The sequence below is a fragment of the Ylistrum balloti genome, unplaced genomic scaffold, assembly GCF_031769215.1.
Source record: "Ylistrum balloti isolate Yb309-2 unplaced genomic scaffold, AGI_CSIRO_Ybal_v1 Utg371054, whole genome shotgun sequence".
Taxonomy (NCBI): Eukaryota; Metazoa; Mollusca; class Bivalvia; order Pectinida; family Pectinidae; genus Ylistrum; species Ylistrum balloti.
Window position 1 is genome coordinate 278,411 of NW_026782583.1, and position 18,915 is coordinate 297,325.

General features: G+C 35.3%; 1 protein-coding gene across 1 annotated transcript; it reads left to right on the forward strand.

Annotated features, from left to right (window-relative positions):
- Positions 1-18: 18 nt before the first annotated feature.
- LOC132560388 (succinate dehydrogenase [ubiquinone] flavoprotein subunit, mitochondrial-like) lies at positions 19-14,131 on the forward strand. Its single transcript, XM_060225055.1, has 16 exons — positions 19-109; positions 985-1,086; positions 1,719-1,880; positions 2,028-2,171; positions 2,732-2,896; positions 3,594-3,742; positions 4,125-4,249; positions 4,447-4,615; positions 5,160-5,355; positions 6,055-6,252; positions 10,371-10,463; positions 11,060-11,158; positions 11,384-11,527; positions 11,985-12,098; positions 12,255-12,363; positions 13,234-14,131. Exons 1-15 carry the CDS (start codon positions 50-52, stop codon positions 12,339-12,341), a joined length of 2,007 nt encoding a protein of 668 aa, XP_060081038.1. The 5' UTR covers positions 19-49; the 3' UTR covers positions 12,342-12,363; positions 13,234-14,131.
- Positions 14,132-18,915: the final 4,784 nt, after the last annotated feature.

Here is an 18,915-nt window from a genome sequence, read left to right on the forward strand (position 1 = left end):
GTGTTACATAAAAGTCAATGCGCATGTGTAAGATTCAGTTCCTGTAAAAATGGCCAGTGCGCTGAAATTGACCTCTCAAACAGCTCACAGAGCTGTATTGAAAACTTTAGTAAGTATAACTTTGTCAACATATTGGATGTATTATGGAATTGAGTTGAAAAGTATCCATCCGAAAATTGGTTAAGGAATGTTGTTAATGGTGGAGATAGGACAAACCGGTGGGTCACGTTGGACGGTTTGACTTGGTTGCGTAAGGTAAACAATATCTTTGCAAGATGTCATTGATGTTGACTTTAGGAGCACGCTTCACTCATGGAAGTTGTTACTGTGTTAACTTTCTGTGGCGTTTACTGGAGGAGGTTAGGTAATACTGTCAGAGTTGTATATTTGTATATTTCATCGTTTTCTTATCTCTTGACCTTGAGGTTTTTCACTTCAATGTGTTGCTCAACAACAGTAAAGGGAGTTAGTATGAAAAAACATGACATTCCGGTTGATTTTTTAGGGAAGAGTTTGTAATTTAAAAATTGACACCAAGAAGCTTAATTGTCATCTTACGAACTTCGGGAGAAGACAGAGAAAATGATTAGTATTTTGCCAAAACTTAAGTGTATGAAAAACTTGCATCTCACAAACAAAACAGAATAGTTGAATTGAGCTGGTTTTTTGTGATGCATTGGCTGCAGTTCTTCAGCTTGGATGCAGGGTCTATAGATAATGGGGAACCAAATGGTAATAAATTGGAGTGGTCATTGGGGACTGTCATGGAAATATGGAGGTTTGCATTAAGACCTAAAATCTAACACATCTAATTTTGCTAAATGAAAATGAGAATGTTTTGAATGTTGTTCTTATTTTTATTTGACATTTGTAACATATCAGAGCTGCTATTCTACTTATTTGAAATATCTGCTGATCACTAAGTCATTATTGAGCATAACATGAAATATTAGTACTAATTTTATGCTGATTTTCTATCTACAGTTGACCAAAACAGCTACACCAGCTGCAGGCTCCAGTCAGAGAAACCTTCACTTCTACATACAGGGTCGTAACAGTGATGCAAAATCATCAAACGGTCAATCGGTAAAGATTCTGTTATATTTATTCACGATTTATAGGTTAACATGATGAGACAATTACATTAGGTAGGAAAAATTTTCATAAATCAAATGTGAAAAGTTATTACTTAATCAGAGGAGTCAACTGTTTTAAGGAGGGTTAGACCTGTTACCCAGATATATAGGATTTATGCCTCTACCTGATTAGAAAATTAGCGCATGCAGTAATCATGGAAGTTATCCTTACATTCCTTCTCATAGTTATCTTACTAGGTCAGAGTTAGTGTCTTTGTAAGGTCTATAGTTAGTCTTTAGAAAATTTTGATTAAATATCCTCCTTTTAGTAGCATCAGACCAATGATTCTTGAGTTGGGTGTGACAGTACACAATGGATTCTTATAGATAATGCTAGGTTGAGATATTTTATTGTGTGTAATCTACTGGTAAATAATATTTCATATTAACATCATGCTGTGACTCGACATGATAGATTACAGAACATAGGGGTCTTTTTCGACTTTAATTAACAAGCTTTCATAAGAACTGACATAAAATCTGCCAATGAAATTGTGATCTCTTTCATGTTTAATATCAATCTCATAGGAAAAACAAAATATAAAATGAAGTATTGTTGTAATCAGTGATATTAATTGACAGGTAACAAGGAAGTATCCTGTGATTGACCACACATATGATGCTGTAGTCGTTGGAGCAGGTGGTGCTGGTCTCAGAGCTGCCTTTGGTCTGGCAAATGATGGTTTTAAAACAGCATGTATTACAAAGCTCTTCCCTACAAGGTCACACACAGTGGCTGCACAGGTAAATAATAAAAACCTTTTCCCCACAGGTTAAACACACTGAAGCCTTCCCTTAGTGTGCAATTGTAATTGTAGAATTTCTTTATTAAGAATGAAAATGCATTTAAGATATCAGTTTGAATTGTATGAGTCAATTTTCTTTTTCTAGGGTGGTATCAATGCTGCATTGGGACACATGGAAGAAGATTCCTGGCAATATCATTTCTATGACACTGTGAAGGGATCTGATTGGCTGGGGGACCAGGATGCCATTCAGTACATGTGTGAAGAAGCCCCTAAAGCTGTCATTGAGGTATGCATAGGCTTCAGTCATGATAATTTTATTGTAAGGTTCTTTTGAAATATTTTGAAACTTGTTTTTATCATGTTGGTTATCTTACTATTTTTTTTAACTTCCACACATCTAAGGACTATGGATTGCTTTTGTTTTGCAATTTTGAGTTTCATAGATGTCAAAGAAGTTTTCTTCATTTCTAAAGACAAAATAACAAAAGTTATGAACAAATTTTTGAAACATCAAAAATAACAAAAGTTATGAACAAATTTTTGAAACATCTCTCTTTTGAGCAACTCATGGTAGGAAGATACTGAAAATTAATAAGTTAAATTTTGAAACTTTTGTGACAGAAATCATATTGATTATTTCAAACTCTGAAATTACACGGCATACTGGTATGAAGTAAGTAAAAATCTCTATATTATGTATGATACAAAAATCAGGCTGAATTTCAGAATACACTCTACATGTTAAGACACCTTATCTTTAAAAAAGAAAAGAAAAAAAACTTTAAAAAAATTAAAGCTGAAGGATATGGTACTAAAAAGCTAATGGTTATTCTTCATATTTTACAGCTGGAAAATTATGGCATGCCCTTCAGTCGACTGGACAATGGGAAGATTTATCAGAGAGCTTTTGGTGGTCAGAGTCTGAAGTATGGAAAAGGTGGACAGGCCCACAGATGTTGCTGTGTAGCTGACCGCACTGGTCACTCTCTACTTCACACACTATACGGAAGGGTACATATTAAAATATTTTCTCTAGGTCAAATTTTAGGTCATATTGTGTTTTGGTTTTCAGAAAATGATTAAGTGTGATAGTGTAGAGAACTTTTTTTCACAGATCACAGTTGCTACAAACAGCTCAGCCCAAAATGACCCTGACTGTTGACGGCTCATTAAAAAATAAATCAAATCTTGGTTAGACTGTTGTCAGTATGTTGAGCTCTGTGTATAATACATGTCTTGCTGCTTTTATTTCTGCATTTTGTTGTCTAATGACCTTATATTTTGTGGAAACGTTAAGAACAAAAATTACTGTCGAAAAGCATTATCAGGAAGTGAGGGAAACCCTGGGGAAATTTTGAGTATAAATCAGAGAATTCGATATAAGTGAGTTTGAATCTTTAATGTGAAATATGGCTGGGACTGATGAAATACTTTGAATTAAACATGGTCTACATACAAGTTTTAAAAGTTTGAGATAACGAGGTTCAACATGTTTCAAGACCTGTATATTTATGTATAAGTAATTCCTTGATAACTGGACCTAATGTTATATATACAGAACTGTTATGATTTACCCATAATCAAGTATTGCTCTGTATCAGAACATGAGATAATGCTCTGGGAGAAAATAAATAGTAGCAGAAATTTAAAGGCATCTAAAATCATTTTAACCTTAATCTCATTGTATTGGTTATGTTTTTCCTTTCAGTCTCTGAAATATGATACACATTACTTTATTGAATATTTCGCTTTGGATTTGATCATGGAAGAAGGAGAGTGCCGTGGAGTTATTGCCCTTTGTTTGGAAGATGGTACCATTCACCGATTCAGATCCAAGAACACAGTTTTAGCTACCGGGTACGGATATTTACATCGATCAAAAATTAATTCTTGACTATAATCATCAAAATGCTTTTTCTCCATGAAATTTTAGTAGTGGTTAACACCTAGATATTTATTCCTTGAAGCCATAATACCTCCGCCCCTTCAAATGCTATTCTTTTGCATTGACTTTTCTGTCATATCATGTACAGTTGAGTTATTTTCTGATGTTTTTCATTGTTATAGAGACATTGAATTATTAATTGGTTCATCTTCGCCAAATTTTATAGAATATTTATTAACTGTGAAGACTTCTGTTTACTTCTTAAATATGTCAGTCTCTTCTTAAGAGACCTTTAGTTAAAAGCTATTCTTGTGAAGATCATTGTAGTCATTGTCTCAAATTGTACTGTTGTAGTGGTTATGGCCGTGCTTATTTCTCCTGTACATCAGCTCATACCTGTACTGGAGATGGTACTGCTATGGTTACCAGAGCTGGACTACCTAATGAGGATATGGAATTTGTACAGTTTCATCCTACTGGTAATATAACACTAAAGTTTTCATGTTGGCCATACATAGATCATTCTAAATTGAAAAGTATGAGTTCAGGACTCAAAAATCCAGGTGCTGAAAATCACTGATGGCTTGATTAATCATTGCTTAAATGAAAATTTGATATCTCAAAAATACACCTCATTATCAAAGAAATCTGTATTGATGTTTCACTGTATTGACAGGAATCTATGGTGCTGGCTGTCTCATCACTGAAGGCTCACGAGGAGAGGGAGGAATTCTGATAAACTCTGAGGGAGAGAGATATATGGAGCGTTACGCACCTACTGCTAAAGATCTGGCTTCTCGTGATGTGGTGTCACGTTCAAGTACTATTGAAATTAGAGAAGGAAGGTGCGTTTGCTTACTGGTTTATATGTAAATAATTCTTACCTTGATGCTGATTCAGAAGTACTCTGGTATACTTCAATATTTAAGTGTTTCCTTACTGCTTAGTCTTGGATATAGAGCCAACCTTACTGATTCAGAAACAATTATCCATACTTGGGTATAAATACCATAACTTAACAGGGCTCTTGATCTGCCAGATTTGGGGCCGATATTCGGCCCCATTCCCAATGCAAAATAGTATCTTTTTTTCACAATTTAGACCAGAAGTTTTCCCAATTCAAAGGAAAACACCGTTATTTTTCCCAATTCTAAGGGCCCCTGGTCCAATCAGAAATTACTATCAATACTTGGGTATAAAAAAACCAAATCTTTCTGTTGGCTCTGTAACAATTATCCATACTTGGGTATAAAAACCATTCCTTTATGTTGAATCAGAAATAATTATCTATACTTGGATATGACAAACATTCCTTTACATTTATTCAGAAATACTGACCAATACTTAGAGGTAGTAATGACTTAACATAAAGAATTCCTGATTTTACAGAGGAGTTGGCCCAGATAAGGATCATGTATATCTACAGTTGTCTCATCTAGATCCAGAAGTATTAAAAGCCAGACTTCCTGGTATTTCTGAGACTGCCATGATCTTTGCCGGAGTTGATGTGACAAGAGACCCAATTCCTGTCCTTCCCACCGTACACTACAATATGGGTGGAGTACCCACGAACTACAAAGGACAAGTAAGCATTATTAAATTTCCTGGTCTGTTAATAGGTAAACTTGGATAATAAATTCTGTTGTCATGATGTGATATTTAATGTTAATATGTTTGTTGATCAGCCTGGGATCTAGCAATATTTTGTTTGCTTCAGTAATATGCTGAAAATTTTGTTGTGAAAATTAAGTCTTACTCCATCCTCAATCGACATTTTGAATAATTAAGTATTTTCTGGTGTTTAATGTTTCTAGTTTATTTTTATTCTCTTTGAAGGGAGAGTACATAGTTGATTTTTCCATTTGTTTGTCTGTCCATCTGTCATAATTTTGTCCGGAGCACATCACAAAAACTATTAGAATTATAAACATGAAACTTCATAGGAGGATAGATCTCGATGAGGAGAGGTAGAGTTTACAAGAAGCTGAACTCTCTTTTGAATAAGTTAGGAGTTACTGAAACTTGGTGTATACATTGGTCATGATAGGAAAATGTGCAGTGTAACAAATTCAGGGCCTGCAATTTCTTAATCACTGAATTACTGCTGTTTCAACAATATCATTTTCAGGGAGTATACATCAGTTTCTCTGATACCTTCTAATCCATCTGTTCTGTCAAATGATGATTAATGAAGCTGTAATGATTTGATAGGAACAAGGTCAAAGGTTTTGAAGTTTGCCGTGGTTTAGAAGTCCTAAAAGAAATATCTGACTGAACATTTCAGGCAATCTATGTGAAAGATGGTGAGGATGTAGTGGTGCCTGGTTTATATGCTTGTGGAGAGGCAGCATGTGCATCTGTACATGGGGCCAACCGTCTTGGTGCAAACTCCCTTCTTGATCTAGTTGTCTTTGGACGGGCATGTGCCAACACCATAAAAGAAGAGAATCGACCTGGTGAACCTATTGGAAACATCAAGGATGTAAGTAACAAATACACAGACGTGCATTGTAAACAATATCAGAGTGACAAATCTAGATATGTTGAAAATGATAATGCTTTTGTTATCTCAGTAAGATATAGTAAGAGATAGACCCTGTTTTGTTACATACCTCAGTAATCTGACCCTGGTGATAGAACCTGTTTTGTTACATGCCTCAGTAATCTGACCCTGGTGATAGACCCTGTTTTGTTACATACCTCAGTAATCTGACCCTGGTGATAGACCCTGTTTTGTTACATACCTCAGTAATCTGACCCTGGTGATAGACCCTGTTCTGTTACATACCTCAGTAATCTGACCCTGGTGATAGTCTGTTTTGTTACATACCTCAGTAATCTGACCCTGGTGATAGACCCGTGTTTTGTTACATACCTCAGTAATCTGACCCTGGTGATAGTACCTGTTTTGTTACATACCTCAGTAATCTGACCCTGGTGATAGTACCTGTTTTGTTACATACCTCAGTAATCTGACCCTGGTGATAGTACCTGTTTTGTTACATACCTCAGTAATCTGACCCTGGTGATAGACCCTGTTTTGTTACATACCTCAGTAATCTGACCCTGGTGATAGACCCTGTTTTGTTACATACCTCAGTAATCTGACCCTGGTGATAGACCCTGTTTTGTTACATACCTCAGTAATCTGACCCTGGTGATAGTCTGTTTTGTTACATACCTCAGTAATCTGACCCTGGTGATAGACCCGTGTTTTGTTACATACCTCAGTAATCTGACCCTGGTGATAGTACCTGTTTTGTTACATACCTCAGTAATCTGACCCTGGTGATAGTACCTGTTTTGTTACATACCTCAGTAATCTGACCCTGGTGATAGTACCTGTTTTGTTACATACCTCAGTAATCTGACCCTGGTGATAGTCTGTTTTGTTACATACCTCAGTAATCTGACCCTGGTGATAGTCTGTTTTGTTACATACCTCAGTAATCTGACCCTGGTGATAGTCTGTTTTGTTACATACCTCAGTAATCTGACCCTGGTGATAGACCCTGTTTTGTTACATACCTCAGTAATCTGACCCTGGTGATAGACCCTGTTCTGTTACATACCTCAGTAATCTGACCCTGGTGATAGTCTGTTTTGTTACATACCTCAGTAATCTGACCCTGGTGATAGACCCGTGTTTTGTTACATACCTCAGTAATCTGACCCTGGTGATAGTACCTGTTTTGTTACATACCTCAGTAATCTGACCCTGGTGATAGTACCTGTTTTGTTACATACCTCAGTAATCTGACCCTGGTGATAGTACCTGTTTTGTTACATACCTCAGTAATCTGACCCTGGTGATAGACCCTGTTTTGTTACATACCTCAGTAATCTGACCCTGGTGATAGACCCTGTTTTGTTACATACCTCAGTAATCTGACCCTGGTGATAGACCCTGTTCTGTTACATACCTCAGTAATCTGACCCTGGTGATAGTCTGTTTTGTTACATACCTCAGTAATCTGACCCTGGTGATAGACCCGTGTTTTGTTACATACCTCAGTAATCTGACCCTGGTGATAGTACCTGTTTTGTTACATACCTCAGTAATCTGACCCTGGTGATAGTACCTGTTTTGTTACATACCTCAGTAATCTGACCCTGGTGATAGTACCTGTTTTGTTACATACCTCAGTAATCTGACCCTGGTGATAGTCTGTTTTGTTACATACCTCAGTAATCTGACCCTGGTGATAGTCTGTTTTGTTACATACCTCAGTAATCTGACCCTGGTGATAGTCTGTTTTGTTACATACCTCAGTAATCTGACCCTGGTGATAGTCTGTTTTGTTACATACCTCAGTAATCTGACCCTGGTGATAGTCTGTTTTGTTACATACCTCAGTAATCTGACCCTGGTGATAGTCTGTTTTGTTACATACCTCAGTAATCTGACCCTGGTTATAGTCTGTTTTGTTACATACCTCAGTAATCTGACCCTGGTGATAGTCTGTTTTGTTACATACCTCAGTAATCTGACCCTGGTGATAGTCTGTTTTGTTACATACCTCAGAAATCTGACCCTGGTGATAGTCTGTTTTGTTACATACCTCAGTAATCTGACCCTGGTGATAGTACCTGTTTTGTTACATACCTCAGTAATCTGACCCTGGTGATAGTCTGTTTTGTTACATACCTCAGTAATCTGACCCTGGTGATAGTCTGTTTTGTTACATACCTCAGTAATCTGACCCTGGTGATAGTACCTGTTTTGTTACATACCTCAGTAATCTGACCCTGGTGATAGACCCTGTTTTGTTACATACCTCAGTAATCTGACCCTGGTGATAGTCTGTTTTGTTACATACCTCAGTAATCTGACCCTGGTGATAGTCTGTTTTGTTACATACCTCAGTAATCTGACCCTGGTGATAGACCCTGTTTTGTTACATACCTCAGTAATCTGACCCTGGTGATAGACCCTGTTTTGTTACATACCTCAGTAATCTGACCCTGGTGATAGTACCTGTTTTGTTACATACCTCAGTAATCTGACCCTGGTGATAGTCTGTTTTGTTACATACCTCAGTAATCTGACCCTGGTGATAGACCCTGTTTTGTTACATACCTCAGTAATCTGACCCTGGTGATAGACCCTGTTTTGTTACATACCTCAGTAATCTGACCCTGGTGATAGACCCTGTTCTGTTACATACCTCAGTAATCTGACCCTGGTGATAGTCTGTTTTGTTACATACCTCAGTAATCTGACCCTGGTGATAGTCTGTTTTGTTACATACCTCAGTAATCTGACCCTGGTGATAGTACCTGTTTTGTTACATACCTCAGTAATCTGACCCTGGTGATAGTCTGTTTTGTTACATACCTCAGTAATCTGACCCTGGTGATAGTACGTGTTTTGTTACATACCTCAGTAATCTGACCCTGGTGATAGTACCTGTTTTGTTATATACCTCAGTAATCTGACCCTGGTGATAGTACCTGTTTTGTTACATACCTCAGTAATCTGACCCTGGTGATAGTACCTGTTTTGTTACATACCTCAGTAATCTGACCCTGGTGATAATACCTGTTTTTAGGGACTACATTATACTTTGTTAAACATATCCTTTGCAAGATGTTTTAGATTGATTTGTTTGAATCAGAATTATGTCGAAGGATATGTCTAACAACCTGATGTCATTTGTGTAAATACATTGTGGTGTGAGTTTCACTTATTTTCACTCCTAATTCTACCACATGGATTCAGCTTAAACTTTGCCTGTAAGTTTGGTTACAGAATTACAGTAGTATGACACCACGTTTTTGTCAGATTAAGCATTGACAGTCATTTATGGTGAGGGATACTGATCATATATAAAATAGGTATCCAGTCATTCAAAAAAAATTAATTTAAATTTTGATAGTTTAAATTATTTCTACATAACAGATAGTGCTCATATATACAATGTATTGTGTGAGAATGAAACAAAATTAATGTTTTGTCTGTTGTTTGACAAAATCCTAAAACTGCTTAATGAGTTCTACTAAGGAAATTCAATTGAAATTAAATTAAATAAAATGCAAATCAGTGCATCAGTAGGGTAAAAACAACCTGATGATGATATTTGTTGAACTTAAGATGACATCGGGTAGTGTTTCTTGTTACGAAAATTCACAATCTTCATGAAATTGAAATCAATTACTTTAAAATATAAAAAAAAATTACTATAAAGTTGCTGATCGGAACAGAATTGTGATGTGATTCATGTGTATTTAAATCTTGTATCACTCATCACATATTGTTAATTGGTGATATTTACAGGGGATTAAATTTTGCTATATTCACAGCCATTGAAAATAGCAGGAAATTAATTATCAAGCAGTCATCTTACCATGAATGAAAATGTAAAGATATTTATATTATAGGCTGACTACACTGATGACAATGTATAAACATATGCAAAATTTAATCCCATTAACTTTCCTAAACCAGGACAACTGTAAAGTATTAGATGTTTGTCAAATCTGTGAAATATTTCACATTTCATTTCTCAGTGATATTTTCTGAAGTGTTAGATAATTGTTATAGGAAGTGTTTGAGATTTTTGTTTTATCACAAGTCTTACAAAGCTCCCATCATTGTAGAATGCCGGTGAAGAATCTATTGCTAACCTCGACAAGCTCAGACACGCCAATGGAAGCACGCCCACCGCTGATCTTAGACTAAAGATGCAAAAAGTAAGAGAAAAGTTTGTCTTATCTGCATGTCCACCGTGGATCTTAGGTTAAAGATTGGAAATGTTCGAGAATGATAATTTTCATTCATATCTGCACACCCACCACCGATCTTAACCTAAAGATGGAAAATGTTCGGGAATGATAGCTTTTATTCTTATGAGCACACCCACCACAGATCTTAGGCTAAAAATTGGAAATGTTAGAGAATGATAACTTATTAGTTTATATACAACAACCACTAAAGATGAAAAAGGTAAATGAAAATAGGCATCCTTATTATAAAAGAAATTAATACATGTATGAGTGTGAGATAACTCCAATGTCTCTCTCTCTTGACAAATCAACGGGTTTGTGTATCAATATCAGCCATATTAACAGTTTACAGAAACTGGCACTACTATCGCCTTGTGAAATTCTTGCCGAAAAATACTATTTTACTAAATTACTATGGACTTACATACACCATTACTGTTATTTTTTCGCAATAGTTATAAATCATAATTTACTGACATATATTCAGATTTTGATAGTCACTTCTGATCCACTCAATGAAATCATTTGTAATGATTAATTAGTTATTAATTTTTTTGTTGTAGGTAATGCAGAACAATGCTGCAGTTTTCCGTGACGGACCTATCCTCAAGGAAGGAGTAGATAAAATGAATGATCTCTATGACCAGATGGAAGATATCAAGGTAGAAATCACAACGAAACATAAGGCTGGCGAATCCTTAACCAGTAACTTTAACTGAAAAGTTTTGGGTCACCATGAATGAGTAATTCCAGTGATAAATTGAAATTTAATGTATCTAGGGTGTTTTCTCTAGCTCGATTATAGCGTACAGTTTCTCAGTCAGTAAACTGTACATTGCATTAGAACTGTTCTGACATGGCCACTACAACACTTGTCATGGTTGTAGGTATCAGACAGAGGTATGGTGTGGAATACAGATCTAGTAGAGACCTTGGAACTACAAAATCTAATGCTGAATGGTATGCAGACCATTGTATCAGCTGAGGCAAGAAAGGAGAGTCGAGGCGCTCATGCAAGAGAAGACTTCCAGGTTTGTCAAATGATTGTTATTAACATAAGTTCATGTAGTCTTAGTAATACAATAAGTTTATGAATTGGTTGTACTTCTGTTAGGATTGTCTTTTGACTGTAGTCTAGGATAATGATGACAGACAGCTGTATGTTTAATGAATGAGTTAGTTAGTTTGAACTTGATAATAGAATTACAACCTCTGTAGATTATGAAAGTATATGTAATGTAGTGGTATTCAAAATAAGAAAAAAAATAGAAAAAATCATCATTATCGTCATCATCATCGTCGTCGTCGTCGTCGTCGTCGTCATCATCATCATCATCATCATCATCATCATCATCATCAAAATTACGAAATAATTATTTAAAGTAGGTTGTAAACCATCTTAATTTTTGAAACTCTAATTGAGATGAACAAAATTTTCTGTAAAATAAAACTGATATGAAAAAACTTTCAAATACTTGTGCTTTTCAGGAACGTTTGGACGAATATGATTATGGTAAGGATATTGCAGGGCAGACCCCAAAACCTTTTGATCAACATTGGCGGAAACACACACTCTCTTATCAGGACCACCAAACTGGAAAGGTAAGAACATATATGTCTCATTCTTGCTGAAGACTTTATAATAGATTTTTCCTGTAACCCATAGACAGACCTCATTAATGAAACATTTAAAAGTGCTTACAGTGTTATTATCAAAGTTTTGTATTAATTAATTAAAGAGTTGATGTTTACCAACAGGTGACACTGGAGTATCGACGGGTAATTGATGATACCCTTGACAAGGACAAATGTGAAACCATACCACCAGCAATCCGTTCCTATTAGATCTGACCACCCTAAAATTTCAGTAAGTAAACAAATGAATTTTCACCTTAATGTTATAATGCAAAGAAAACATTTCCTGGTTGATTGTTGTTTAGATTATTTTGTGTAACGGACCACAAATATTTTAAATAAGTTAAACAGTACTCTAGCATAGAAACTCACAATCATGATGAATTAATTGTGCTATGTACTGTAAACAGACTTATTTGATGCGACCAATATTTTCAGTTTGAAAAACACTAAATTATCAATGTTTGCAGTAGCAACCACAAAAAGTCAGAATAGTACTTTTGTGTTTATGAATGGCACAGTTCAGCATGATCAGTTTGTACTAATGAGTAGATCAGAATTCGAGTTAGTTAACCATTTTCTCCTGTAAAAATGATGACAATGATAAAAAGTTCCTAGTAGTAAGTTCCTGGTTGTAAAAATGATGAAAGGGATAGAAAAGTACCAGACAGTAGACTTCCCCAAATTTATAAGCTCTGAACAAATAGAGAAATTCCTATTGGTCTATCATATTGGAACATCATAATTAAAGCTGAACACTGCTCACTGGAAATATACTGTTTTAAAGTTATCATTTTAAAATAACACACAGTGATGTCTTTATTGATATAAAATATTACTGACTGATGTCTTTATTGATATAAAATATTACTGAATGAAAACACACTGAATCAGAGTTTACCAATATCAAATTATATACAGTGATGTCATGCCATTGGCAAGGAATGAAATATTTCATATAATTTTTTTTAGCAGGTGAATAAATGAAGCTGTTTTGATATTATTGTGAAGCTTGCATTTTGAAAACATCTTTAAAGCGTACATGATATATATATATATATAAAGAAATTTTTGGTTATAATTTCTTTTTTTTTGTTTGCAGCATTTTGAGCAGACAACATTTTGAACAGACATTTTGAACAGAGGTGTTTAAGTAGCTGAGCTTGGATGGAGGGTTCAAGTATATCTAAAATATAGTGCATAAAATCTGAATATTTGGAAACAGAAGCTGCTGATTTTACAAATATTGTGCATAATCTGAACACTGACAGTCAAAGTCCTAGTCAAAATGCTACTTTAATGTAAGGATCCTTGAGAGAAATTGAGCTTACTGGTGATTCCTACATACTCTGTATTGTGGGTTACTGGATCTGTGCCATTCTGTTACTATTTCAATGTTTGGGGTGTTGATCAATTTACCACCATAGCTGTAGAATGCTACCTCGCACAGTCTTATGATCCAGAAACTGAGTGTGTTGTAACAGAAAACTGTCGCAGTAACATCTCTTTTCTCAGTTTCCTAGTGATATCAAAATGGAGTAACTCAGCACATTTGAATAGATAATACAATTCTCCAATTTTTTTTCTTAAATTGTGAAGAACCTTATAACATACATTTCATCAATAAAATTGGGATGGTGATCAAGAAGAGAAGAATTGACCATTGTAAAGGAAATGTTGTGTACAGAAAAAATCACTAATTCTACTCTGTAATTAACATGTATCCTAAATTATTTGATGTCCATTTTCGAGACATTTGATGTCATTTCTTCCAGGGTTGTATAAGGCTGCTGTGTTAACTTCAATCACATCAAAATCTTTCATCTTTATGGTGCGATTCACTCTGCTGTGGACAGATAGTAATATATTGTTTGTATATTTATGAGAAAGAGAATGCAAGCTTTCTTAGACTTTGTAAATAAATTATGTCTTGTGGTCTTTAGTGCTTATTTTATCAATTCACAAAAAGATTCATATTAATTAAATAATTCATTTGTAAACACTTGTTGAGTTTTACTTTGATAAACATTCTTACTTATTTCAAAAAACTTAAATATTCCTGGAGACATTATGTCCACAAAATAAATGGTTTAAACAATATTTTATTTTCAGATTTTCATTTACAACATACACATACACAAATTATAAAATTGAAAATGGATCTGGCAACAAGATTATAAATCTTATATTAAGCCATCTCCAATATAAAACAGTTACAATAGTACAATTTACATCAAACACATTGAAAGAGATTTTTTTTTAACTTAACATTCACTGATGAACACTGACCGTTAATATGTAAACCATAAGGAGATAACATAAGTTGGTAAGATAGGAGAAAGGAAGAGATAAAGAGAGCACAAAGAAACTCCATCCGGCACCTAGAATCTACCCGACTTTACGATGTACCTTTGCACCTTTTCAAATATAATGATATCTTGAGACAGGTTTGGGTCACCATGAATGAGTAATTCCAGTGATAAATTGAAAGTTAATGTATCCAGGGTATTTTCTCTAGTCCATTATAGCGTACACACTGCATCAGATAATGATAAGGAGTTTCAACCTGCCCACATACACACAGATCTGTATCTGAAACATGATTATTATAGAGATGATAATTGAGAGAGCTACATCCTAGACAAAGACGAGTGTGCATTACCTGAGCCCAGCCTTCACCAACAAAGAAGTATAGAGGTTTAATAATTTGTTTATCTAGGTGTTTTTGAAAGTGTTCAAAGTTGGAGAGTTTCTTATGTTATTTGGTATGCCATTCCATTCCGTAATAGCAGTAGGTGAAAAAGAGTTCACATAGATATTTGTCCTACTTGCTGGCGGATGTATATTTGAATTGGCCCTTAAATTAAATAATAATTAGAAAAAACTGACATGGATTTTAGTGTGAAGATTTCTGAGATTTATCCTTAAAATCAAATCTAAATAAAAATGCCAATTTTTGGAAACCACAAAATTGTAGGCCATTGAAAATACATAGTTTCAAAGTATCCTGAATAATAGTCGCGAAATGATAAGAAATCCATGACTACTTACAGACAATTATATTTTGCTGTCTTTGGCTATTGCACAGCTGAATTGTCATACACTAAGGATATCCTGAAGGGATCTAGTCGTAGTTATAAGATCTTGTTTAGTCCCACATTTATCAGATAATAGGTTGTTAAACTTACAGAATTTTTGTCGCTGCTATATATATGCTGGATGGGTCGTTCTCACATTTCACAAGTAGTTACCCCATGATCCCTTGTCAAGCATGGTTTATTTTGGGCTTGATCAAAGAAAAACTAAATGAGCCCTATCGATTCGGGGACCGAGTAAAAAAAAATTGTGACATCTGGCCATCACCTTATTTTGACTTTGAAAGTTTGGTATTGATAATTTTTGAGAACTAAAGAATGAATATTCCCGAGTTGGTCCCAGTACCCTTAGGATTTTGGGACTGACCAGAAATAATGTCAGATTTGAAATTGTGTTTGACAAACAATATTGTCGTTCTCTAGGATCTTACATTATAATTTTACATTATGCCCGATTCTTAAAAATTTCATGTGAAGGTTTACCCTGTAATTTTTAATTGTACTTTGTCCATTTTGGGGGGGGGTACAACAAGTGAAAGGTAATTGATGAAGGTAATGTTTTCTCATCATAAATAGATACAAGAAGTTAGACTAAGCACACTGTGATTGCCGAGGAACAACACATCGACAGCTCTTCAGTGTGCGTCCTTTTTAATTCGATGACGGTGGTCCTCATACAATCATAATTACTGCAGGTTAGAATACAACATGCAGTTAATGCAAGATCGGTATATATTTAACTTATCAGTATCACTGTACAGGTACACTGATTAGTATCACTGTATACAGGTACACTGATTAGTATCACTGTATACAGGTACACTGATTAGTATCACTATACAGGTACACTGATTAGTATCACTGTATACAGGTACACTGATTAGTATCACTGTATACAGGTACACTGATTAGTATCACTGTATACAGGTACACTGATTAGTATCACTGTATACAGGTACACTGATTAGTATCACTGTATACAGGTACACTGATTAGTATCACTGTATACAGGTACACTGATTAGTATCACTGTATACAGGTACACTGATTAGTCACTATACAGGTACACTGATTAGTATCACTGTATACAGGTACACTGATTAGTATCACTGTATACAGGTACACTGATTAGTATCACTGTATACAGGTACACTGATTAGTATCACTGTATACAGGTACACTGATTAGTATCACTGTATACAGGTACACTGATTAGTATCACTGTATACAGGTACACTGATTAGTATCACTGTATACAGGTACACTGATTAGTATCACTGTATACAGGTACACTGATTAGTATCACTGTATACAGGTACACTGATTAGTATCACTGTATACAGGTACACTGATTAGTATCACTGTATACAGGTACACTGATTAGTATCACTGTATACAGGTACACTGATTAGTATCACTGATTAGTATCACTGTATACAGGTACACTGATTAGTATCACTGTATACAGGTACACTGATTAGTATCACTGTATACAGGTACACTGATTAGTATCACTGTATACAGGTACACTGATTAGTATCACTGTACAGGTACACTGATTAGTATCACTGTATACAGGTACACTGATTAGTATCACTGTACAGGTACACTGATTAGTATCACTGTATACAGGTACACTGATTAGTATCACTATACAGGTACACTGATTAGTATCACTGTATACAGGTACACTGATTAGTATCACTGTATACAGGTACACTGATTAGTATCACTGTATACAGGTACACTGATTAGTATCACTGTACAGGTACACTGATTAGTATCACTGTATACAGGTACACTGATTAGTATCACTGTACAGGTACACCGATTAGTATCTCTGTATACAGGTACACTGATTAGTATCACTGTATACAGGTACACTGATTAGTATCACTGTATACAGGTACACTGATTAGTATCACTGTATACAGGTACACTGATTAGTATCACTGTATACAGGTACACTGATTAGTATCACTGTACACTGATTAGTATCACTGTATACAGGTACACTGATTAGTATCACTGTATACAGGTACACTGATTAGTATCACTGTATACAGGTACACTGATTAGTATCACTGTATACAGGTACACTGATTAGTATCACTGTATACAGGTACACTGATTAGTATCACTGTATACAGGTACACTGATTAGTATCACTGTATACAGGTATACAGGTACACTGATTAGTATCACTGTATACAGGTACACTGATTAGTATCACTGTATACAGGTACACTGATTAGTATCACTGTATACAGGTACACTGATTAGTATCACTGTATACAGGTACACTGATTAGTATCACTGTATACAGGTACACTGATTAGTATCACTGTACAGGTACACTGATTAGTATCACTGTACAGGTACACTGATTAGTATCACTGTATACAGGTACACTGATTAGTATCACTGTATACAGGTACACTGATTAGTATCACTGTATACAGGTACACTGATTAGTATCACTGTATACAGGTACACTGATTAGTATCACTGTATACAGGTACACTGATTAGTATCACTGTATACAGGTACACTGATTAGTATCACTGTATATCACTGTATACAGGTACACTGATTAGTATCACTGTATACAGGTACACTGATTAGTATCACTGTATACAGGTACACTGATTAGTATCACTGTATACAGGTACACTGATTAGTATCATACAGGTACACTGATTAGTATCACTGTATACAGGTACACTGATTAGTATCACTGTATACAGGTACACTGATTAGTATCACTGTATACAGGTACACTGATTAGTATCACTGTATACAGGTACACTGATTAGTATCACTGTATACAGGTACACTGATTAGTATCACTGTATACAGGTACACTGATTAGTATCACTGTATACAGGTACACTGATTAGTATCACTGTATACAGGTACACTGATTAGTATCACTGTATACAGGTACACTGATTAGTATCACTGTATACAGGTACACTGATTAGTATCACTGTATACAGGTACACTGATTAGTATCACTGTATACAGGTACACTGATTAGTATCACTGTATACAGGTACACTGATTAGTATCACTGTATACAGGTACACTGATTAGTATCACTGTATACAGGTACACTGATTAGTATCACTGTATACAGGTACACTGATTAGTATCACTGTATACAGGTACACTGATTAGTATCACTGTATACAGGTACACTGATTAGTATCACTGTATACAGGTACACTGATATAGTATACACTGTATACACTGTACACTGATTAGTATCACTGTACAGGTACACTGATTAGTATCACTGTATACAGGTACACTGATTAGTATCACTGTACAGGTACACTGATTAGTATCACTGTATACAGGTACACTGATTAGTATCACTGTATACAGGTACACTGATTAGAATCACTGTATACAGGTACACTGATTAGTATCACTGTACATGTACACCGATTAGTATCACTGTACAGGTACACTGATTAGTATCACTGTATACAGGTACACCGATTAGTTTCACTGTATACAGGTACACTGATTAGTATCACTGTATACAGGTACACTGATTCAGCCCTTCTCACTACATTCTCTATATGTTCCAAGGTTTCACTCACTGTAACTCTGTACCCTTGGAATATTTTTTGGCAAAGCTGAAGTTTCCATGTTCGATACCTTGTGGATAAGAGGAGAAG